This window comes from Halichoerus grypus, chromosome 14 (assembly GCF_964656455.1).
Source record: "Halichoerus grypus chromosome 14, mHalGry1.hap1.1, whole genome shotgun sequence".
NCBI lineage: Eukaryota > Metazoa > Chordata > Mammalia > Carnivora > Phocidae > Halichoerus > Halichoerus grypus.
In genome coordinates, this window is record NC_135725.1 from 42,480,043 (window position 1) to 42,502,626 (window position 22,584).

Sequence of the window (22,584 nt, forward strand, 5' to 3'; positions counted from 1 at the left end):
AATATCTTCTCCCATTCCATAGATTGCCTTTTAGTTTTGTTGACTATTTCCTTTGCTGTGCAGCAGTTTTTTATCTTGATGAAGTCCCAGTAGTTCACTTTTGCTTTTGTTTCCCTTGCCTTTGGAGGTGTGTCTAGCAGGAAGTTGCTGCGGCCAAGGTCATAGAGGTTGCTGCCTGTGTTCGCCTCTAGGATTTTGATGGATTCCTGTCTCACATTTAGATCTTTCATCCATTTTCAGTCTATTTTTGTGTATGGTGTAAGGAAATCGTCCAGTTTCATTCTTCTGCATGTAGCTGTCCAATTTTCCCAACACCATTTGTTGAAGAGACTGCCTTTTTTCCATTGGACATTCTTTCCTGCTTTGTCAAAGATTAGTTGACCAAGCAGTTGAGGGTCCCTTTCTGGGTTCTCTCTTCTGTTCCATTGATCTATGTGTCTTTCTTGGTATTATGGAATGCATCCTTATATTCAGCATGTTGCAGCTGCTATGGAAGTAAAATGAAGTACAATTAATCCAATAAACACATACAAAATATCCATATATGCTAGGCTGGTACAGTACAAATACAGGGTTTACTGAGATAACAAAAGACACAGTTAAGGAGTTGCAAGCCAGTTGAGACACAGGGAATACATATATTAGGCACTTGAATGATGTATAATATTGAATGTTATAGGTAAAATGGCTTTTACTGTTTATTTTTTCAATGACCTATTAAACACTAATTTAACAATTCTTTTAAATCAGTTGTTCTGTATTTTATGTTAATTGGTATGTGAAGCTACTGAACTCTTTTTTATTCATGACTTATTTAAATAATTGATTGTTAACAAAGGAACTGTGTATTTTAATTATACTTTATATGCCTTCTGTCAATGGGATTCTTAGAGAGTATGTTTATGAGAGGTATATAGAATTAAACTTATATCACCTTATATTGTTAGAAGTTAATGCATCAATAACTAATAGAAATAAATTCTACATGAAGGGTATTATGCTTTTATTCAATTTATAACTTTTATTTTATGTATAACTTCTAGGCAGTTGTGGTTTCTAAAATCTGATTGCTGCATAAATTTTTAAAAAAGATTTATTTACTTATTTACTTATTTGAGAGAGAGCATGCTAGCAGAGGGAGGGGCAGAGGGAGAGGGAGAAAGAGAATCTCCAGCAGACTCCCTGCTGAGCGCTGAGCCCAATGCAAGGCTCAATCCCATGACCCTGAGATCATGACCTAAGTCAAAATCAAGAGTCTGATGCTTAACTGACTGAGCCACCCAGGTGCTCCATGACTGCTGCATAAATTTAAAAATTTATCTTTCCTTTTATCCACTGAGGAATAAAGAAATAAAAGAAGCCTCACATTTTTGAACACAGGGCTTCTGTGAGATTGTTCTTTCTGACTTAGAAAACCACTGATTGATCACCTTCTCAGCCAATGTTGTTCTTTACTGTTGAACTGTATGTATTCTTAGAATTATAAAACATTTTTCTATTGGATAAAACTGGCCAAATATCCTTTTTGTGTTTATGATGTAAAGACAAAATTTAAGTTAATTCCAACAGCAGAGGCTCCTGAAATGTAGAATGGTATATTACTGAATTTAAATAATCTCTCCATGCTTGTCATTTTACACAGATAGTATCATAAAACATGTAATGACAGATTAAGACCTGCCTAGCAGAGGGAAAACTAAATTACACGACTTTTATTAAGGCATAAATAAACCTATTAACCATTATCTGGAATACCAATTAGTAGAAAGTGCACTGACAATTTTATTTATCAACACTAAACACAATTATTAATTACAGACCTGATGAATCTAGCAGCAAGCAGGCCATGTTGGATATGCTGGGACCTTAAGTCCATTATGTGAGAGGGATGATTACCAAAATCCTGTGGGGAAATAAGTAATTGTCGTTGTAAAATTTTAATTGCCTTGGACTAAGGCAAATTATATTTTCTTGTCTGAGAATATAAACAGTATGACATTAAGGTAACAAGCTTCAGTAGTTGTAAATGGAAAATGAATTTATGTTAGGTTTTAAAGCAAAGAAAAGAGTGATGATGAATTTTTAGTGTCATAGTGTTCAGTGTAAATTATATAATGTACATACATGCAGATTTTCTTTAGATATGTTGTTTAGTAGGTGATCTATTTTCTGCATTCCTTTTTTTCATAGTGAAAAATGTGGGAGGGGACTTTCTGAATGAATCACTACAGGTGAATGGGAATTATATAACTGAGAAAATATTTTAATTGTGTTGCGATTGGCAGAGTTGTGAAATGAGCAAGAGACAGTTCACATCTTTTCTGCCTCTTTTTTCTTCCCCCCCCCCCGAAGATCCAAATTCCAGAATTTGTGGACATTTACTCATAGGTGCAGCCAAGAATTCTTTTGCAAAACTCATGGATAAAGTTAGTCTGGCCATGGAGAGTATACCTTTGCATAGTAGCAGGAGTATTACATACATAGAAAAAGATTCTCTGGTTCAGCGGTTGGCTCGTGGACTTCATAAAGTAAATACGCTGGCCCTGAAGTATGGTCTACGTGGCCATGTGCCCATTTTGGTATGTATGCAATTTCATTAAATAGTGACTTTAGGATTGTCAATTTAACTCTGAATCACACTCATTTGTAGTTTAAATTAGTTGTGCATGAATGTATTTAGATTTCCTTTAGGTTTCATGTACTCTTTAATGCAGTACATAATAGCACTTCTGAGTAAGTGTCTAAAATATCCAAATACAAAAGTTCTGGCATGAGTTGTGATTTTACTATTTCTGTAAGTAGACTGCAACAGAATGCTATGAGACATAAACAAATGTCAACTCCCTTTTCTAGCCATTAGATTATTTATTTTCGTTGGTTGTTCATATCAACCAAATTATTGGTCACATAAAAAGTAAAGCTTTCACCTCTAAGTGTCAGTTACAGCTAGTATTGTTCTCTGTATAATCCAAGATACATTTAAGTTGGTAAAATGGCTGTTGCTATTGATTTATTAGTAAACCTGTAGTTACTGCTTGTAAAATTGCTCTTGATTAACAATAGAAAAGCACAGCATCGTTACAGAAGCAAATATTTGGATTTACACAAAGACTGCACGCAGCAGAAGTGGAACGCCGCTCACTGCGCTTGGAGGTCACAGAATTCAAACGAAACGTGAATGAAATGAAAAAGGAACTTGACAAAGCCCAGGGTCTCCAAATGCAATTAAATGAATTTAAGCAGTCTGTAAGTATGTGTGATTTACAATACTGTGGCTCTGGGGAACTCTCCTCCATATATATATATATATATATATATATATATACACACACACACACACACACACACACAAACATATGTATACACATATATACATACACATATATACACACATATATGATCTATATATCTCTATATGTCTCTATTTTTGTTTTAACTTTTGGTTGTTTGTTTTTTTCAAATAATTCAGAGTCCCATTAATAGGATTTCTTTTTCTTCAGAAAACTTCTCTTCTAAAATTCCCCAACAGTACTGTATTATATATGTCAAAGTTGCTGAGAGACTAGATCTTAAATGTTCTCACCACAAGAAGGAATGATAATTATGTCAGATGTTAGAGGTTTTAGCTAATGTAATGGTGGTAATCATATTGTGATTTATATATAGGTGTATCAAATCAACAGGTTGTTCCCCCTCAACTTAAACAATGTTCTATCTCAATTATATCTCAAAAAACCAGGAGTTATACCAGATGCTTAAAGTAATACTGATTCTCTGTCAGCAGAACTCATAGCCCTGTTAAAACGTATACTCTGGCTGAAAGTGTAGAAAAAGAGGAAGTTATAGTTAGGATAGATTAACTGCTTTAGCAAACAAACCCCCAAATGTATACTAAAAAATAGTAAAATACTTCTCTCAATTGAAGAACCTGATGTTTGGAATGGGAGGTGGGATGTCCTCTCTTTTCCTTTATATTGAATATTTTGAGTAAACTAGATTATTTCATTTGAAATCAAATTGCTTTTCCAAAGAAATGTTCAATTTAACTTCCATCGAGCTCATGTATTATTTAAGAAACAGAAGATAGCTGAGAAAAGAAAGCCTGGATACCAAATAACATTAAATCAAGATCAGAATGTGTAAATATATGAAGCACAATAAAATGGAGATTTCCACATATTCTATTTGCCACCCAGGTTAGTTAGTAGCACTGCAGTTCTCAGTGTGGATATAGGAATATGGAGTTACCCTGAAACTTCAGAATTGTATCCAACTGATGACAACTAATATAAATTTAAATGCAAAATTTGTTTCCTAAATCTAGCAACAAGCTACTTTTAGTACCCCCTTCTTTGGGAAACCGAAGTTTTGCAAGTTCAACTTCAATTTAAATGGCTAATTTGGAATCTGTAATTTTAACATTTGTGGAAAGAGAGTGGCAGATAGCAGTTTAGTTACTAATCCTATGATAATGTAAATTGCTAATGTTAATTATTATTTCAAGTAGCTATGCCTTGAAAGGGCCAAAAGTTCTTATAAATTAGTCAGGTCAAGTAATCGTGAATTACTCTTCTGATTGGGGATAAGTAATAGTTCTCTTATCAGTGAATGTCTAAAGACACGAATTTTTCCCTCATTTTCTTAGTTTTTTGTTCAGAGAAGGTAAAATTATAGAGCTGCCTCAAATTTTTTTTATTACAAAAGTAATACATGATAGTCGTAAATAAAAATACAGAAAAGTGTAAAGAAGAAATTTAAATCACTCTAATCTTACCACCCATAACCAATTAATATTGAATTATGGATGAGTTTTGTTCCCTACATTTTTGTGTGTGTACACGTGCAGATGCATGCTCTTATGCACAGTTGCAGTTTAGAATGATTTTGCATATACAGTTTGCAAAAAAAAATACAAATATTAATATTTACTTATAGTACTAGAAGCATTTTCTTGTGTCACTTATTATTAATTCCATCTTAGATAAATGAATACTGTTCTATCATATGGATATATCAGAATTTATTTGACTATTTTCCTGTTAATAGATGTTTCATTTTTTTCCAATTTTCTTTTGCCATTAATCTTAAATCATAAAGAGCTGTTTATACTTTTAAAAGCCAGTTCCTTTGGAGTGTGTCTCTGCCTCCTTTTGATTTGCTCTTAATTGTGTATACGAACTAAATCTGGGATGTTGAGGTGGTCTGCCAAAGTGGAAAGACACAGCTCGTGATATAATTTGAGATTTAGAATATAGCCAACTTTTTTTTAAGGTGTAGATAATAGTGACTTTCCTGAAAATTGAAAGATTAGATATGTTGCTTTCTGGAATATGTATGAGGAATTCTAGGTATTCCTACAGTAGGATTTCCTAGTCCATAACTATTAGGAAAACAAGTTAACATCTTATCTTTGATTAGTTTGGAAGTAGTCAGGACTCAGTTTCTAGAATCCAGACAGAAGGTTAGAGTTTGAAGAAAAGTTGCTGGAAGGTGACAGAATCCTCTTGTAAGAACTTTGGTTGAATAACTGGCTTGCAGCAAAAGCTAAGAATATGTTCCAGGAAATGTTTAGTGTGAATTACTTTCACTAATGTGTAGAAGTAAAAATGGGATTAATTGAAGTAATAATTGAAGGAATGAGATATGTACTTTTTATACTTTGACATGCAATTGTAAGACGTAACGTTATAAAGTGATGATTTCTAATATTTAATGACCATATTGACCATGTATCAGGCACCGACCCTAAACACTTCAAGGAATTGATTTATTTAGTCCTCTCATATCAGTAATTGTTCAAAATTATTATTATCTTTATTTTACAGAAGAGGAACATGGGACACAGAGCAGCTAAATAACTTTGCCCAGAGTCACAAAGTTAGTTAGTAAGTTGAACTGACAAGATTTGGACCTGAGTAGTCTGGTTCCAAAACTCATGCTTTTAACCACTTCAGTACAGTGGTTAATGTCTATATCTAGCTGTGTTAATAAAGGATTGTTTTATTAAAAACAGAACAGATGGAAAAATGATGCTACTTTCCTCTAAAAAAATGGAGTGTGCTTGCAATCATCATCTTTCACTGATTTCAGGCAAAGCACATAGGAGGAAAATAAAATAGCTTCTTTATAGTTGGTCTAAAATTGTAACATAAAGGGAAATATCCTGCCTGCGAAAGCTATTTGGTATTTTTTTTTTTTTTAAGATTTTATTTATTTGTCAGAGAGAGAGAAAGAGCACAAGCAGGGGGAGTGGCAGGCAGAGGGAGAAGCAGGCTCCCTGCTGAACCAGGAGCCCTATGTGGGACTCGATCCCACGGTCTTGGGATCATGACCTGAGCTGAAGGCAGATGCTTAACTGGCTGAGCCACCCAGGCATCCCGCTATTCAGTATTTTTATTGCTTCTGAGCACTGTGTTCATCTACTGACCGCTGTTCTATAACAGCCATCTCCCATGATTTTTTTTTCTTTATTGGTCCTTACAGCTGCTTTTCCATCTCTTTCTTATTCTCTTTTGCTATACTTGTTTGATTCTGTTTACTTTCTGAAGAGTGAACAGCATTGAGTCAGTCTCTGGGAGGGATAGATGGACAAGAGAGAGGCTAAAATTAGCTAAGTTTAAGGTGAAGGAGAAATTTTGGAGGAGTGGAAAGAAGTCCTGGGAAATGATGGGGATCTTGATTTATAGAGGTCAAGTGACAGATGGTCTGATGGCGAGGAGTGATACTTGAAAACAACATAACAAACAAAGGGTAGAAGAAGTACAAAAGTATCTGTTCATAAGACCGAAAGGAGTGCTGTGGTGTCAGGGAATAGAGGGATGGTAAGAGGTTGAAATGAATGGGAGTGTCCAGAGGAGGCCGTTAAAGTTGATGTTCTCGAAGTGGAGGGTTTAGTTGTAATGGGACAATGTGGAGAGTAAGGCAGCTGTTAGGAGGGAGTACAAGATAAGTGTTCCTCCAAATCTAAACACTGTAAAAGTATCAGTGCTACATCAGATACACCTATCCTAGATGACTCTCAGGAAACGAGGCAACTTTCCTGTGAGCTTGTGATCATTCCCTTTACCTTGTGTCAACTTGGGTAAATCCTTCCCCATCTATTTTTATGCTGGAGTGTTGCTGTTGTTTATGCCATACTTTAAAATTTAATCAGTGTTGAGGAATGCATGATATTACACCTTTGAAAAGTAAAATAATAGCACAAGACCGTTGCTTCTGGGAGGCAGCAGGCAAGGTACCTGGCACCAAAGTAAAACTGAGTTAAAACTATATTATGATACAGAAAGACCCATGTAATAAACTTATCCTCAAACTTAGTTCTAGTAAAAAAATTTTTCTCTGCATGAGATGCGTGTTTGCTGTTGTTGGCCCACGAGGAAACTACAACTAAGCACATTTGTCTCATGTGGCAGAAAACTCAGAGATAAAGTCCACATTCAACTGCACTAGTTTATGTATTCCAGATGCCTCGAATCAATAGGATTTTTAGTCTACTCTTCCCCTCCCCCACCCTAAATTAAAAAAAATTTTAAATCAATTTGCTTTATATTTGTGGTTAATTATATTCACCTCAAAATCTTTTCAACAATGGGAAAGTTACCAGTCTTAAATAGACATATGTATTTAATATATACAGCATGGTTAAGTGACTTGTACAGTGCTTTTTAGTTTTCCATATATATTTCTCAGGTTACTTCCCTTTTGTGAAACGTTCCCATTCTTTGTACTTCAAGATCAAGATGTCTCTTGTTGTTTGCTAATTTATTTTCATTTGCTTAATTGTTTTGAACAGGAGATAATACATGTGTGTCCTGCCCTGGATTCCCCACCTTTTAAGGGATGGCCCCTGGCTAGAACTGTCTAGACAGATGTAGTGCTCCATTCTCTAAAGCAGTCATGATATCGTAAAAACTCTGCCGTATACTCTGGTGCACACTTTTATTTGTAGATGTTTATATAGGAATATTCTTTCATTCAACAAATACCTGCTGAGCGCTACTGAGTACCAGGTACTCTTCTGTGTGTTGGGTGGGCAAGTGGAATGAGATCTGCCCAGTGGAGCTCCCATCCTTAGATATATGGTTGGTGGCAGGGTGCAGACAGGCAGTAAAAAAGTGAATAATTACACGAAGTGAATTTAGATAATGACTATAAAGAAAACAAAGGAATATGGTATGGTAGTGTGAGTAGTCGAAGGAGTTGGGAAGGGATGGTCTGGTAAGGATTCTTGAAGGAGGGGATGTTTGACCAGGGAGGCGTGAATAGTAACGCATGCCAAACACAGACTTTCGGGTAATCACTTAAAAGCATCGAAACTCGTTAAAGGCTTTAGTTCCTGCAATCTTGTTCTTTATAAAAAATGCTCATGTATGAAAATGTAATCTGAGCAATATGGATTTATTTGAACTTGAAATAAGTTTCCTAAGATTTTATTTGACTAAAAATGATCACTTCGGGAATATAGCTGTTCTACTTTAAAAACCAGAATGATGTATTTTTGTCTTGATTTATGAGATTAAGAAAAGCAAGTTGTACTTTGTCATGTATCAGACACTTAGAAATGTGTGTGTTATACTCTATGATAGCATATCTAGTTCTGAAGATTAAGTGATATAACAATGCAGCTAGCTTATAACTGAATTTTTTAATCCTTTTTTCAGAAACTGATCACCCACGAGAAGTTTGAAAGTGCATGTGAGGAACTGAATAATGCATTACTTCGGGAACAACAGGCTCAGATGCTGCTGAATGAGCAGGCACAGCAATTGCAGGAGTTGAATTATAGACTTGAACTGCATTCCAGTGAAGAAGCTGACAAAAACCAAACTCTAGGAGAAGCTGTTAAGGTAGGAGAGTGTCTCTTGTGGTAGTGGTTTATTTCCTTTAGGTGTGGATCTTTGAGGGAATCATTTATATCTCCTGGCTAGGGAATAGACCCCAAGATCTGAAATTTTATCCTGTAAAAGTTTATAAGGATGGAATGAACTTGGTTCTGGGACCTCAATTCCAAGCGTGCATTCACATGTATCAAAAATGTCAAAGTAGGTTTTACTTGGATAGTTGAAAACAAAGTAGGGGTATTTCCAGTAATTACTATTATTTCAAGTTTTTTTTTCATTTACCTTCCTTGTTTCTTCTTCTCTTTAGTTCTTTTCTTTTACTTGTTTTATGCCCCCTGGACATTGAAACTCTACGTATCTTTTGGATTGTGTAAAGTTCTGGGTCTGGGTCTGTCTGATTCTTATATAAGTGTGTGCCTGGGGAGGAGGAAGGTTTGGTTAAAAAGAGTTGTTCTCCCTGTCATATATTTGTGGCAAAGCTACTTAGAAGGGAAAAGAGAAGTTACAATAAAATAGTTGCCATTTAGAAAATTTCATTAATGGATTTAGGACTATGGTATATTTGGAAAATGTTGACTATAAAGTTTAATAGAATTATACTGTATGTCTTCTTTGGAAAAATGTGTATTCATGTCTTCTGTCCACTTCTTAATTGGATCATTCATTTTTTGGGTGTTGAGTTTTATAAATTCTTTATCTATTTTGGATATTAACCCTTTATTGGATATGTCATTTGCAAATACCTTCTTCTGTAGGTTGCCTTGTAGTTTTGTTGATTGTTTCCTTTGCTGTGCAGAAGCATTTTATCCTGAAGTCCAGATAGTTTATTTTTGCTTTTGTTTCCCTTGCCTCAGGAGACGTATCTAGAAAGAAGTTGCGATGGCTAATACTAAAGAGGTTACTGCCTGTGTTCTCCTCTAGGATTTGTATGGTTTCAAGTCTCACTTTTAGGTCTTGAATCCATTTTGAATTCATTTTTGTGTTTGGTGTATTCTGATTTTTTTTAAAAAAGATTTTATTTATTTATTTGACAGAGAGAGAGAGCACAAGCAGGGGGAGTGGCAGAGGGAGAGGGAGAAGCAGGCTCCCCACTGAGCAGGGAGCCTGACGTGGGGCTCGATCCCAGGACCCTGGGATCATGACCTGAGCCAAAGGCAGATGCTTAACCGACTGAGCCACCCAGGCGCCCGCCCCTCCCCCCATGGTTTTTTGATGAAACTGAGAGAGTTCAGTTGACTTGCTTAGGGTCTTTTGGCCTATAAATATAGAAACTGGGATTTAGTATTGTAGAAAAAATTAGAAACTAGTGAAATTTAAAAGAAGAAAATACAGATGAATTTAAAGAAGGAAATACAGATGACCTTAAAGAAAAAAAAACCTCCTAGGACTCCTAGGATACTATTAATATTTTGGAGTATATTTTTCCTATTATGTGTATTAAGTCGAAGCATTTGAAATTGCTGTTTTTATAAGTCAAAATCAGACAAATGCCAGCAATTTTATATGGTTCAACTTAATACATATAGGTTTTCTTACATAAATGAAAACATACAAACTATTTTATAACATATTACTTAATATGTATTAATAATAGTTGTAGACATTCTTACTAACTGATACGATTCTGTGATATCAATGTTTTTTCTCCTTTTTTTAACACAAGTAATAAATATTCATTATGTAAAAATAAGAAAATATAGATGAAGAAAAAGAAAAATTAAAAGAATCCCAAATCATATCATCAGATATATCCACAGTCAAAATTTTGTGGTATATTATTTCAGACCTTACATTTTGTAAATAATAGAAATATAACCAAATATAAGTTAATAAAAATACAATCATACTGTTATATATAATTTTTAATTTACTTTTTAAAAACATCATGTCAACAATTTCTTTCCATGCTAATAAAGAGAGCAGTGTCATCATTTTTAATGGCTGATGGAATTATTTTGAATATGCATAGTTTATTAACTTGTTTCTTATTGTAGGTTTAGTTTCATTTCAGCTTGTTTCCTTCCTTCCTTCCTTCCTTCCATGTAATTCTAAGATGCGCAACCCTGTGGCTAAATCTTTATATACATATCTGTGATTATTTTCTTAGCATAACTTCCTAGATGAGGAATTACTAGCTGAAAGGCCACATGAGTTTTAAAGTGTAAATATTATAAATTGGCCTACAGCAAATTTTTATCAGTTAACGTCTCTCCTAAAATGTATGGCAGATTCACTTTTTACCTAACCTGGCTGTTACTACTTAAAAAATTTTGCCAATTTGATCAATGTGGCCTTGTCTCTCTGATTTGTATTTCTTGGATTACTAGACAGTCGAACATTTTTAGAAATATATTGCTCAACATTTTTATGCTTCATGTCCCATTAATAGATAATGCAATTAACTAGGCTTTGACAAAGCATATAACTGTGTCCTATTGGAGTCTTTTCTTTCTGTAATAGCTTGGAGTTTGTGTTTAGGTGTAGTACCTTCCAGCAGATGAAAAGCTGTTCATATTAATTTCTTTAAAATGCCAGTCGCTTAAATATTGTTGTCAGGAGTAGAGACTTGTTTAATTACTATCTCTTAATTAGAACTAGCAGGTGGTGATGTGAAAATGCTCTCTTGTGGGAGGCAGCACCGTTCAGCAGAAAAAACACTGGCCTTGGGACAAGTATTTCCAAATTCAAATCCCCATTCTGTCACTTGGGCAAACAACTTAACCTTTCTCAGCCTCAGTTTCATCTTCTGCAAAATTAGGGCTAATGATACTTACGTTACAGAGTTTTTATGAGAATTAATTAAGATACTGGTTGAAAAACAAGTATATACTTGATAAATATTCTTTTGTGTTTTTCAGTGATACTTAAATAAATAGTTTTTTATTTGTCCTGTGCATAACTTCTTTTAAAAAATAAAGTGTCTTGGGACGCCTGGGTGGCTCAGTCAGTTAAGCCTCTGCCTTTGGCTCAGGTCCTGATCCCAGGGTCCTGGGATCGAGTTCCGCATCGGGCTCCTTGCTCAGTGGAGAGTCTACTTCTCCCTCTGCCTGCCGTTCCCCCTGCTTGTCTTCTTTTTAATAAATAAATAAAATCTTTAAAAAAAATAAAGGGTCTTCTTCTTTTTAAAAACAAAATAAGATCATGGGTACAAGATATGGAAAATACAGAAGAGAAAACAAGTTACTTATAACTTATCATCTGAAAACAACCAATTAACATTTTGGGGTTTTGTTTTTAGTCATATTTCTATATGTAATAGTTTTTTATAAATCATACTTTGGATGTGATGTTCAGAAAGGCCTTCCTTTATGTTACAGTTAGATTTTGACTAATACTTCCTGTATTACAGTAGAGCATCAAAGAGTAAAGGGATCTCCAAGGACAAAAGTATTCAAACACCAACAAACCCCAGTAAGTGGAATCAGAGTTAGCACTGTGAAAAGATGTGGGGCTTACCCTGCAGGCAAGTATCAAAGCCAGTGTTAGAAGTAGGAGACAAAGCTCTGGGCTCCACCAGTAGGGCAGGCCTTGAGCCTCAGTCTCCCACACTAAGGAACTGCCTGATAACCTGAATGTGATAATCTCAGGTCAGTAGTGTCTGGGCAGAAGCTAATGTAAAATTTTCTCTAAAAGAAAGCCTGCCTAATTTAGTTCTTTCAGGAGCCCCCCACCAGACGAAATTCAGCAAAGAAACTGGCACATGGACAGGTATGTTAATCTTATATTCAGCCACATTGCTAAACTCTCTTGTCAGTTTGAGTGATACTTGATCTGTACTTTCTAGGGTTTTCTGCACAGAACATTACATTATTTGTTCTATAGTGACAGTTTATTTTTATTTATTTCCAAACCTTAATCTTTTTTTTTTTTTCCCTTCCTTGCTGCACTGGCTGGGATTCAATGCTGAGTAGAAGTAGAGGTAGCAAGCATCCTTAACTTTCTCCTAACCTTGAAGAGAATCTTTTTTACATTTCTCCATTAAGAAGGAAGTTTGCTACAAGTTTTTAGTTGATAAATCCTTACTGGGTTAAAGGAGTTTTCTTCCTAGATTATGCATAAATAAAAAATCATGAATGAATGTTGGATATGATCAGATACATTTTTATGTATCTATGGAGATAATTATATGATTCTTCTCTCTTATTCTGTTGGCATGTTGCATTATATCAGGGATTGGCAAACTATGGCCCACAGCCTGGGTTTGTATGGCCTATGAATGAAAAATGGTTTTTAATGTTTAAAAGGATCATAAAAAACAAGCAAAGAAACAGCCCAAAGAAGAACATGTGACAGGAACTTCATGTGGCACAGAAAGCCTAAACTATTTCATATCTAAAGTTGCTGACCCCCACATTACGTTATTCAGTATTCTAATGTTAAGCCAGCCTTGCATACCTGAAATCAACCCTGTATAGTTGTGATGATTTTTAAAAATACATTTCTGCACTCAGTTTGTTAATTTTTCATTTACGACTTTAAAATCGATGTTCTTAATCATGATTGTTTTGTAATTTATCTCTGTCATACTGTCCTTGTCATTTTCTTGGTATCAAAATTTTGCTCATGTGGAAGGACTTCCCTTTTTACCCCAAATACATGGAGTGGAAACTAGATAAAATATCACAAACTAATTGTGCAGTATATAGCTGAGCTTAAAACAAAGTGAGCAAAATACTTAGATACTAGAAATAGAGAAGATATCCAGAACCAAATGGTGAGTCAGGTGAAGTCCAAAGAGCTCACTGTGGTGTGCACACCTAGCTGGGGGCTAAAGTTGGTAATCCTAATGTTAGGGAAATCCAGGCTTCCCTAGGATTAGACTAGGAAAGAGCTACCTGGGTGAAGCTGGGAGTCCACAAGGGCTGCCCCTCTAGGAAGTGGGGTGGAGACATTCCTGCCTACCTGCTACAGGGGAATTTGATATCTACTTTGGATATTGGGTAGGAAAAAAGTCACAAAAGAAACGAAGCCCAGGCTTGCGCCACACATAAGAGTAAGGCCTTGGTTTACGCTACCTTCAAGTTCAAGGGCTGCCCTGCTGAGAAATGACCTTCCGTATGGCCTGAGAAGCAGGACAGCCAATCATGTTAGTTCCGGTCTGAGTCCAAGTCTGAAGGCAAGAGAGGACTGGTGTCTCAGCTTGAAAATAGGCAGAGAAAGCAAATGCTCCCTCTCTGAGACTTTTAAGGTCCAAAGGTACTTTAAAACATACTTTAAAATAAGGGTTTTTAAATGTTAGAAGAAATAAGGTAGAATAGAAATTATAAGACATGAAATAAAGATGCCACTGAAATTAAAAATGCAGTGAATGGTTTGAACATTGGGTAGACATTAAAAAGATGTTAGTGAATTGGAAGATAGTGAGGAAATCACCCAGAATGCTCTGCAGAGACAAAGTGGTGGAGAATAGGAAGTTAATACCAAAGAAAAAGAGAATTATATATATATGTATATACATATATATATAAAAGATTTTATTTATTTATTTGTCAGAGAGAAAGAGAGAGAACAAGCAGGGGGAGTGGCAAGCAGAGGGAGAATCAGGCTCCATGCTGAGCAAGGAGCCCGATGTGGGACTCGATCCAGGACCCTGGGATCATGACCTGAGCCAAAGGCAGATGCTTAACCGACTGAGCCACCCAGGCATCCTGAGAATGAGATATATTTAATAAAAGAATGAAAGTAGAATAAAATTGACTGAAAAATATTTAATAAACTTTTAGAAGTAGAATCAGGGAAAAGCAATATTTTGAGCAAGAATGACTAAGAAGTTTTATAGATTTAAAGAAATACTTGTAACTTCTCAAATTAAAGGAACTCACTGAACTGTGAGCAAGATGAAAAAAAAATGAATAAGCACCTAGAAACATAGTAATGAAACTATAGAATAGCAGAGAAAAAGAGAAAATCTTAAAATCTGTGGGCGTAGGAAAGATGGTCTTTCTGTTGCTGATCTTGAATTAATGGAACTAGTTTAATAGTTATAAAATTCTCTAAGATCTCAAGTCAGTGAAGGGAACATGCTTTGAAGGCAGGAACTGTATAGATCTAGCATACCTCTCTAGGATTGGGAGCTATAGACAAATGGATATGGAAAATATCATGGAAAAAAGTGGAACAAGTCAAAGATTTTTATTATTTTTTCCCCACTTTCCCATTCCGTACCTCAGATATTTTATATTGTTGGTCTATAATATCTCTAGTGCTACTGAACCTTTGAAGCAGTTTTTTTTTTTTAAAGATTTTATTTATTTGAGAGAGAGAGTGAGAGAGAGATCATGAGCAGGGGGGAGGGGTACAGGGAGAAGCAGACTCCCCGCTGAGTGGAGAGCCCGATGCGCAACTCGATCCCAGGACCCTGGGATCATGATTTGAACTGAAGGTAGATGCTTAACCGACTGAGCCGCCCAGGCGCCCACTCTTGTGGAGTTTCATAGGGAAGTTTCAAGTAAAGCTTGAAAAAAAAAGCTACAGTATGAGGCACTGGCTTAGAACAGATTAGAGGTATAGTTCTCTTATTCTAACCTGTTATCTAGCTGGCCGCAAGGTCACCACCACTAAGGTCAGTGCCTGCATGCACTTTTGGGTATATGGAAACAGGCAAACCAGGAGGGAGGGTACCTCCAAGAAAGAATCTTGGAGTATTTATTGGTAAATGGCACTGACTGAAAGCGAACAGATTAAAAACCTGCCAACTTCTTATCAGGGAAATCCAAATCAAAACCTCAATGAGATACCACCTCACACCAGTCAGAATGGCTAAAATTAACAAGTCAGGAAATGACAGATGTTGGCGGGGATGTTGGCGGGGATGCGGAGAAAGGGGAACCCTCCTACACTGTTGGTGGGAATGCAAGCTGGTGCAGCCACTCTGGAAAACAGTATGGAGGTTCCTCAAAAAGTTGAAAATAGAGCTACCATATGATCCAGCAATTGCACTCCTGGGTATTTACCCCAAAGATACAAAAGTAGGGACCCGAAAGGGTACGTGCACCCCGATGTTTATAGCAGCAATGTCCACAAGAGCCAAACTGTGGAAAGAGCCAAGATGTCCATCAACAGATGAATGGATAAAGAAGATGTGGTATATATATATACAATGGAATATTATGCAGCCATCAAAAGGAATGAGATCTTGCCATTTGCAACGACGTGGATGGAACTGGAGGGTATTATGCTGAGCGAAATAAGTCAAACAGAGAAAGACATGTATCATATGACCTCACTGATATGAGGAATTCTTAGTCTCAGGAAACAAACTGAGGGTTGCTGGAGTGGGGGGTGGGGTGGGAGGGATGGGGTGACTGGGTGATGGACACTGGGGAGGGTATGTGTTCTGGTAAGCGCTGTGAATTGTGCAAGACTGTTGAATCTCAGATCTGTACCTCTGAAACAAATAATGCAATATATGTTAAGAAAGAAAAAAAGAAGAAGAAGAATGTAGCAGGAGGGGAAGAATGAAGGGGGGGAAATCGGAGGGGGAGAAGAACCATGAGAGACGATGGACTCTGAAAAACAAACTGAGGGTTCTAGAGGGGAGGAGGGTGGGAGGATGGGTTAGCCTGGTGATGGGTATTGAGGAGGGCACGTTCTGCATGGAGCACTGGGTGTTATGCACAAACAATGAATCATGGAACACTATATCTAAAACTAATGATGTAATGTATGGGGATTAACATAACAATAAAAAAATTAAAAACAAAAAAAACCAAAAAAAAACCTGCCAACTTCTTGAGGCAATTGTGTTGCCTAAGAAACCACAAGTCTGGACTAAAATAGCCTTACACTCTCTGAGCCTTAAACAACAAATCTTAAATGAACTATCTATCCCCCCATTTTAATCAATGCACAGCATTCCATACTGTAAATATCATGGTTTATTTAGTTATTCATCTGCTGATGGCATTAGATCTGTGGCATTTAAAAAAAATATTATAGATTAGAGTAAGGAGAAACTGAATAACTATCCTGAAATGACATTGCTAATATGAAGAGATATTTTTTTTTTTTTACTTTTGCTCTCTCCCTGGTAAGTTTGACATTACGAATGACCAAATCATTAGGATTAGAATAAAGGTATAGCTATAGTTGTCCCTCATTTTTTTCCTGAGAAAAGTTAGGTATCTATTAAATTCTGATAACTTTCAATTATATCGGAAATAGATTATTTATTATTTATAGAAAATTTAAACATATTTTTATGTTTATAAGATCATTTAATAAAGCCAATAATCTTTCTGTTAAGTTAAAAAATCATCTCCTGATTTATCTTTCTTAAAAAATAAATTCTGTTCATCTAATTAATATACATCTTTGAGCCATTGCTGTGTGGAGAGTACAGTACTTGGCTTTGTGGAGAATATATTGAATTTAAAAAAGAATACTTTTATCTTAATGCTTAGTGAGATTTTTGATATGACAATGGATGAGGGCTTCTGAAACTATTATAAAATCTTAAATTCTCTGAATTGTCACAGTTTTGGGATTCTGCAGACATTGGTTGAGAGAAAATGGCTTAGGAAAAAATAAGGATTTATTCACAGCAAGTCTCCCAAATAGTTCCTTTGTCTAATTTGGATCCAGCTCTTATTCAAGTGCCCTTTTCCATCATCATTTTTTAAAAAGATTTATTTATTTCTTTTAGAGAGATTGAGAGCCCGAGTGAGCACCGGGTGGGGTAGAGGGAGAGGGAGAGAGAAACTTTAGCAGACTCCTCGCTGAGCTCGGAGCCTGACCCTGAGATCACGACCTGAGCTGAAACCAGGAGTCGGTCGCTCAACCGACTGTACCACCTAGGGGCCCTGGATTCTTGTCATCGTTTATGTCACCTGCCTACTTCTATCTTGTCTACACTCCATCAAGTGGCAGCAGACTCACAGGGTCTCAAAGACGCCTCTTCCCAGCTCCCTGGATCATTCCTCACCTTCTTGCAGCTACTCTGGTTTTTTCTTGTTTATGTCTCAATTTTAATAGAAAATTAACTCTGTGCTTTATTATTTTCCATTCTCAAACTTAAGTACCCTTAGATTATGGATGAGAAAGAAGCAAGAAGAAAGAGTATGTTTTTTAAAATTCAAATGGAATAATTTGCAGGGATATTTTGGAGTTGTAACAATTGTGGCAAAGGGTCACATTTTATGAATATTTACCTTCTTTTCATTAAAAATGTACTAAGTTTTATACTATTCATAAAACTATTTGACATACTCTGGGGGTACAGAAGGTGACTGATTGCAGTGAAGTTACTTATTTACATAATTTTGAATAAATAGCCATATTTTCTCTGTTAAACTTTTAAACAAAAGAGCCCTCAAATTCATTTACCTTAAAAATTTAAACATTTTTTAGTTGATAAACCCTGATTATAATAATAATTAACATCTATCACATAACCCACTTTCATAAAGTAGGATTATTAACGTCATTACTTAATTTAAAAGTCTTATCATTTTTTACTTTAATCCCATATATTTTTTATCTTCCTAATGACTTATACCATTGAGACCTATAGGGTAGTCAATTATATTTCAAGGTCAGAGAAAAAAGAATTAACAATAGCTCTCAGAACATTTTTTAAAAATATTAATTTAGCAGAGAAGATTCAAGCTAGAATCCAGAAGATCCATAAAAAGTTCTTATTCCTATTTTGTTAATCTGAACAACATAAAAATATATAATAAAATAAAATAAAACTCCTTTTCTGTTTAAAATTATTATGACATAATTTACTTTTTTCAAAAATGTATGCTCTCATATATAATTTTAAAATGCCTTCTCCATGTTTAAATGGAGAAGTGGCAATTTGGAATTAGAGATGCCATGTTTCTTAATTGTGTACTAACCTTTGGTTAGATCATATTTTAAATATTACTGAAATTTACTGAAAGTATTTTGAATCATACAGTTCAATTTTGTATAAAGTTTTTTACAAACATTACCTAGTTTGTTTTTCTGATTAAACATGATCAAAGTAAGAAAAACTTTAAAAACATAGAAAAAACAAGTGTGGGGCGCCTGGGTGGCTCAGTCATTAAGCGTCTGCCTTCGGCTCAGGTCATGATCCCAGGGTCCTGGGATCGAGCCCCGCATCGGGGTCCTGCTTGGTGGAAAGCCTGCTTCTCCCTCTCCCACTCCCCCTGCTTGTGTTCCCTCTCTCGCTGTGTCTCTCTCTGTCAAATAAAGAAATAAAATCTAAAAAAAAAAAAAAAAGTGTATGCAAACCCCTTATCACACATAATGTAACTATTATTTATATTTGGCAAATAAAACTGCAAGTATGCTATATATAGTTTTGCATCCTGTTTTTTAGGCAGAGTGGCATTATTTTTACATTTACATTCACACCATTCTGGCATCTATTAGAATTTAGACCGTAGGTATGCAAAAGTAGAAACAGTCATCAGTTACAGGTTAACAGTATGATCTAGACCAGAGGTAATGGTGGCTTGGAACAGGGTGCTCAGTGTAAAGAATGATGAGATTCTGGATATATTTGCATTTTGATGGTAAAATGTGCAGAATTTCTGGTGGGTTAGATGTGAAGTGTGAAAGAGATGAGTCAAGGATGATTCTCAGCGACCGGGTGAATGGGATTGACAATAAATATCAATGTTAAAATTATTTAAGAAGCTTATCTTAATAAGCCATATACTATTCCATCTTAAATATATTTAACTATTTTCTTGTTGTTGGATATCCAGAGCGTGTCCATTTTTCACTATGAAAATTAAGATGAGCACCTTATAATTAAGTCTTCAACTACATAGCTGCTTATATTCTCAGGATAGAGCTCAAGAAGCAGGATTTATTGGGTCAAAGATATAGATATTTCAAGTTGGTGTGTGTGTGTATGTGTGTGTAAGCCTATGAATATTTTTTCAGATCTGTATTTACATCTGGTGTATATATCTGAAAAGGTATATAAGAGCACCTGCTTGGGGTGCTGGGTGGCTCAACTGGTTGAGCGTGGGACTCTTCATTTTGGCTGAGGTCATGATCTCAGGGTTGTGAGATCAAATGCTGCGTTGGGCTCTGAGTTCAGTGTGGAGTCTGCTTGAGATTCTCTCTCTCCTACTCCCTGTGCCCCTCCCCTCCCTCAAATAAATAAATAAATCTTTAAAAAAAAAAAGAGCACATGCTTGACCCCATTCTCACCAGCATTAGGTATCATTAGGTATTGCTGTTAAAACACAAATCAAAGCCAAGAACATTTGCCAGTGTGGCAGATAAGTAAACCTGTTTGTTTTTGGTTTTGCACTGAGCATAAAATGAACATGAATTTCCCCTACATAGGTGTTTTTTTGTTCAAATAATTTTATGTAAAGTTAATTTGTTATTTGTAGTGTAGTTTTATTTTTTATTTATTTATTTTTTTGGAGGGGGAGGGACAGAACAAGAGGGAGAGAGAAGATCTTAAGCAGGCTCCACACAGCATGGGCCGACACAGGGCTCCATCCCACAACCCTGAGGTCATGACCTGAGCAGAAACCAAGAGTCAGACCCCCAGCTGACGGAGCCACCCAGGCGCCCCTGTAGTGTAGTTTTAGAAAAGAGGGAGAACAAACACTTCTGAGTATATACTTTAGTTAGACACATTGGTAAGGTACTCCATAATATTTTATTTTACAGTTGTGACATCTTAAGAGGTAAGTATTATTCCTTACACTGTGTAGATGAAGAAACAAAAATAATTGGAAAAAACTTGACAATATATATGACGTGAGGCTGCTTTATATAAAAGCCAGATGTGTTTGTTAATATTGCTTAAAAGGTTTTTCTTTAGATCCTTAATACTTTAAAGAGTGTTATTGTTGAAATATTTTAATATTAATTTATCACAGGAGGAAAATTTCATATTTTTATATTTAAGAAAAATAAAATGCTTCCCACCTTTTTATTTTTAAAGATTTTATTTATTTATTTGAAAGAGAGAGAGACAGAGCATGAGCGGGGGGAGGAGGCAGAGGGAGAGGGAGAAGCAGAGTCCCCACCGAGCAGGGAGCTGGTCGAGGGGCTTGATCCCAGGACCCTGAGATTGTCACCTGAGCTGAAGGCAGACGCTTAACTGACTGAGCCACCCAGGTGCCCCGCTTCACACCTTTTTTTAAAAGAAAAGTTGATAAACGCCATATATATTTTTTGGTGTATTATAAGAATATTTTCATGACAGAATAAAAAATTGCCTTTAAACAAAGTCATTCCTAGGGTCAGTTTTAGAAGATATTATTGCTTCTAGACTTGAAAGTATGCATATTTCCATTATCTATTATATATTGCCTGCTTAAAGAAAATTCAATAGCAATGAATCTGATTTTCCCCTATCAAGCCACTTAATCATATTCTGAATTAGGCTACACGGTAGAGAAAAATCTCTTTTGAACTTTACAAAAAGGAATTGTACAGTTTATTACCAAAATTTCCATTTTATTAAAAAATGACATTGACTTTGGTTTTAATCATATTCATATGTATATATACAGATATAATATATACACACAGTTTTATGTATATACATATGCATATAATTATATACTCTATATAAATAAATTACATAGATTTCATTTATATGTTTATATACAATATATAATGCAATTTATATATAAGAATTTTATATATAATTATTTCTACTGATATATTAATTGTATATGTGAGTACACACGCTATAGATGTACGTATATCTGAGTATATGGATGTATGTTGGAATGTACACTGTTAAAAACCTATTTTATGGGGGCGGAGCAAGATGGCGGAGGAGTAGGAGACCTGGATTTCCTCTCCTCTCAGGAATTCAGCTGGATAGGGATCAAACCATTCTGAACACCTACAAACTCAACAGGAGATCGAAGAAAAGAATAGCAACAACTCTCTGAACAGAAAAGCGACCACTTTCTGGAAGGTAGGACGTGCGGAGAAGTGAATCCGAGGCGATATTCGGGAGGATAGACGGCGGGGGAGGGGCCTCCGTCGGCCGCTTCTGGCAAGTGATAGAGCCACGGAGCCCAAAATCGGAACTTTGAGAAGTCTGCTCCGCTGAGGGACGTCACTCTGGTGGCGAAGTGGGGGGTAGAACCCTCGCGGGACAGTGTGGTCTCAGGACCCTCGGGGTCACAGAAAGACCGGGGGTGCCTGAGTGCGGCAGAGCTCCCAGGTATCGGAGCAGGGAAGCCGGCTGCAGAGACGGAGCCCAGGCGCGGGCTCTCAGCTCGGGGTTGCCATAAACCGTGATCCGCGGCACAGTCGGGCCACTGCTCCTCCAGCAGGGACCCAACAAGCGGCAGATCCGGGGAGACTCACCTTCTTCCCCCGGGAGGAGAGGTGCGGGAGCGCACCACGGGGATCTGCTGGGTTTGGAGACTCCACCTGGGGTCGGGTGCCGGATAGAAAGGCGCGGTCACAGGCCGGGTGAGCGCGGAGTGTGGCCGGAGACCGGGGAGACGGGAGTGACTGACTGCTTTTCTCTGGGGGCTCGCTGAGGAGCGGGACCCCGAGTTCTCGGCTCCGCCGGGGCGGAGACTGGGAGGCCGCCATTTTCACTCTCCGCCTCCAAAGCTGTACGGAAAGTTTGCAGGGAACAAAAGCTCCCGAGAGCAAACCCGAGCAGATACTTAGCCCGGACCGGCAAGGGCGGGGCAATTTTGCCTCCGGCAAAGACATTTGGGAACCACGGCAACAGGCCCCTCCCCCAGAAGATCAGCCAGAACAGCCAGCCAAGACCAAGTTTACCGATCAATGAGAACGGCAGAAC

At 36.6% G+C, this 22,584-nt stretch overlaps 1 protein-coding gene across 1 annotated transcript in view; it reads left to right on the forward strand.

Moving 5' to 3' along the window:
* CCDC171 (coiled-coil domain containing 171) overlaps positions 1-22,584 on the forward strand; it is a 312,847-nt gene that overhangs the window by 170,889 nt on the left and 119,374 nt on the right. Inside the window, exons 19-21 of the mRNA XM_078061217.1 lie at positions 2,353-2,579; positions 3,064-3,246; positions 8,661-8,846. Of these exons, the coding sequence (XP_077917343.1) occupies positions 2,353-2,579; positions 3,064-3,246; positions 8,661-8,846 (596 nt within the window). The remainder of the gene's footprint in view (positions 1-2,352; positions 2,580-3,063; positions 3,247-8,660; positions 8,847-22,584) is intronic.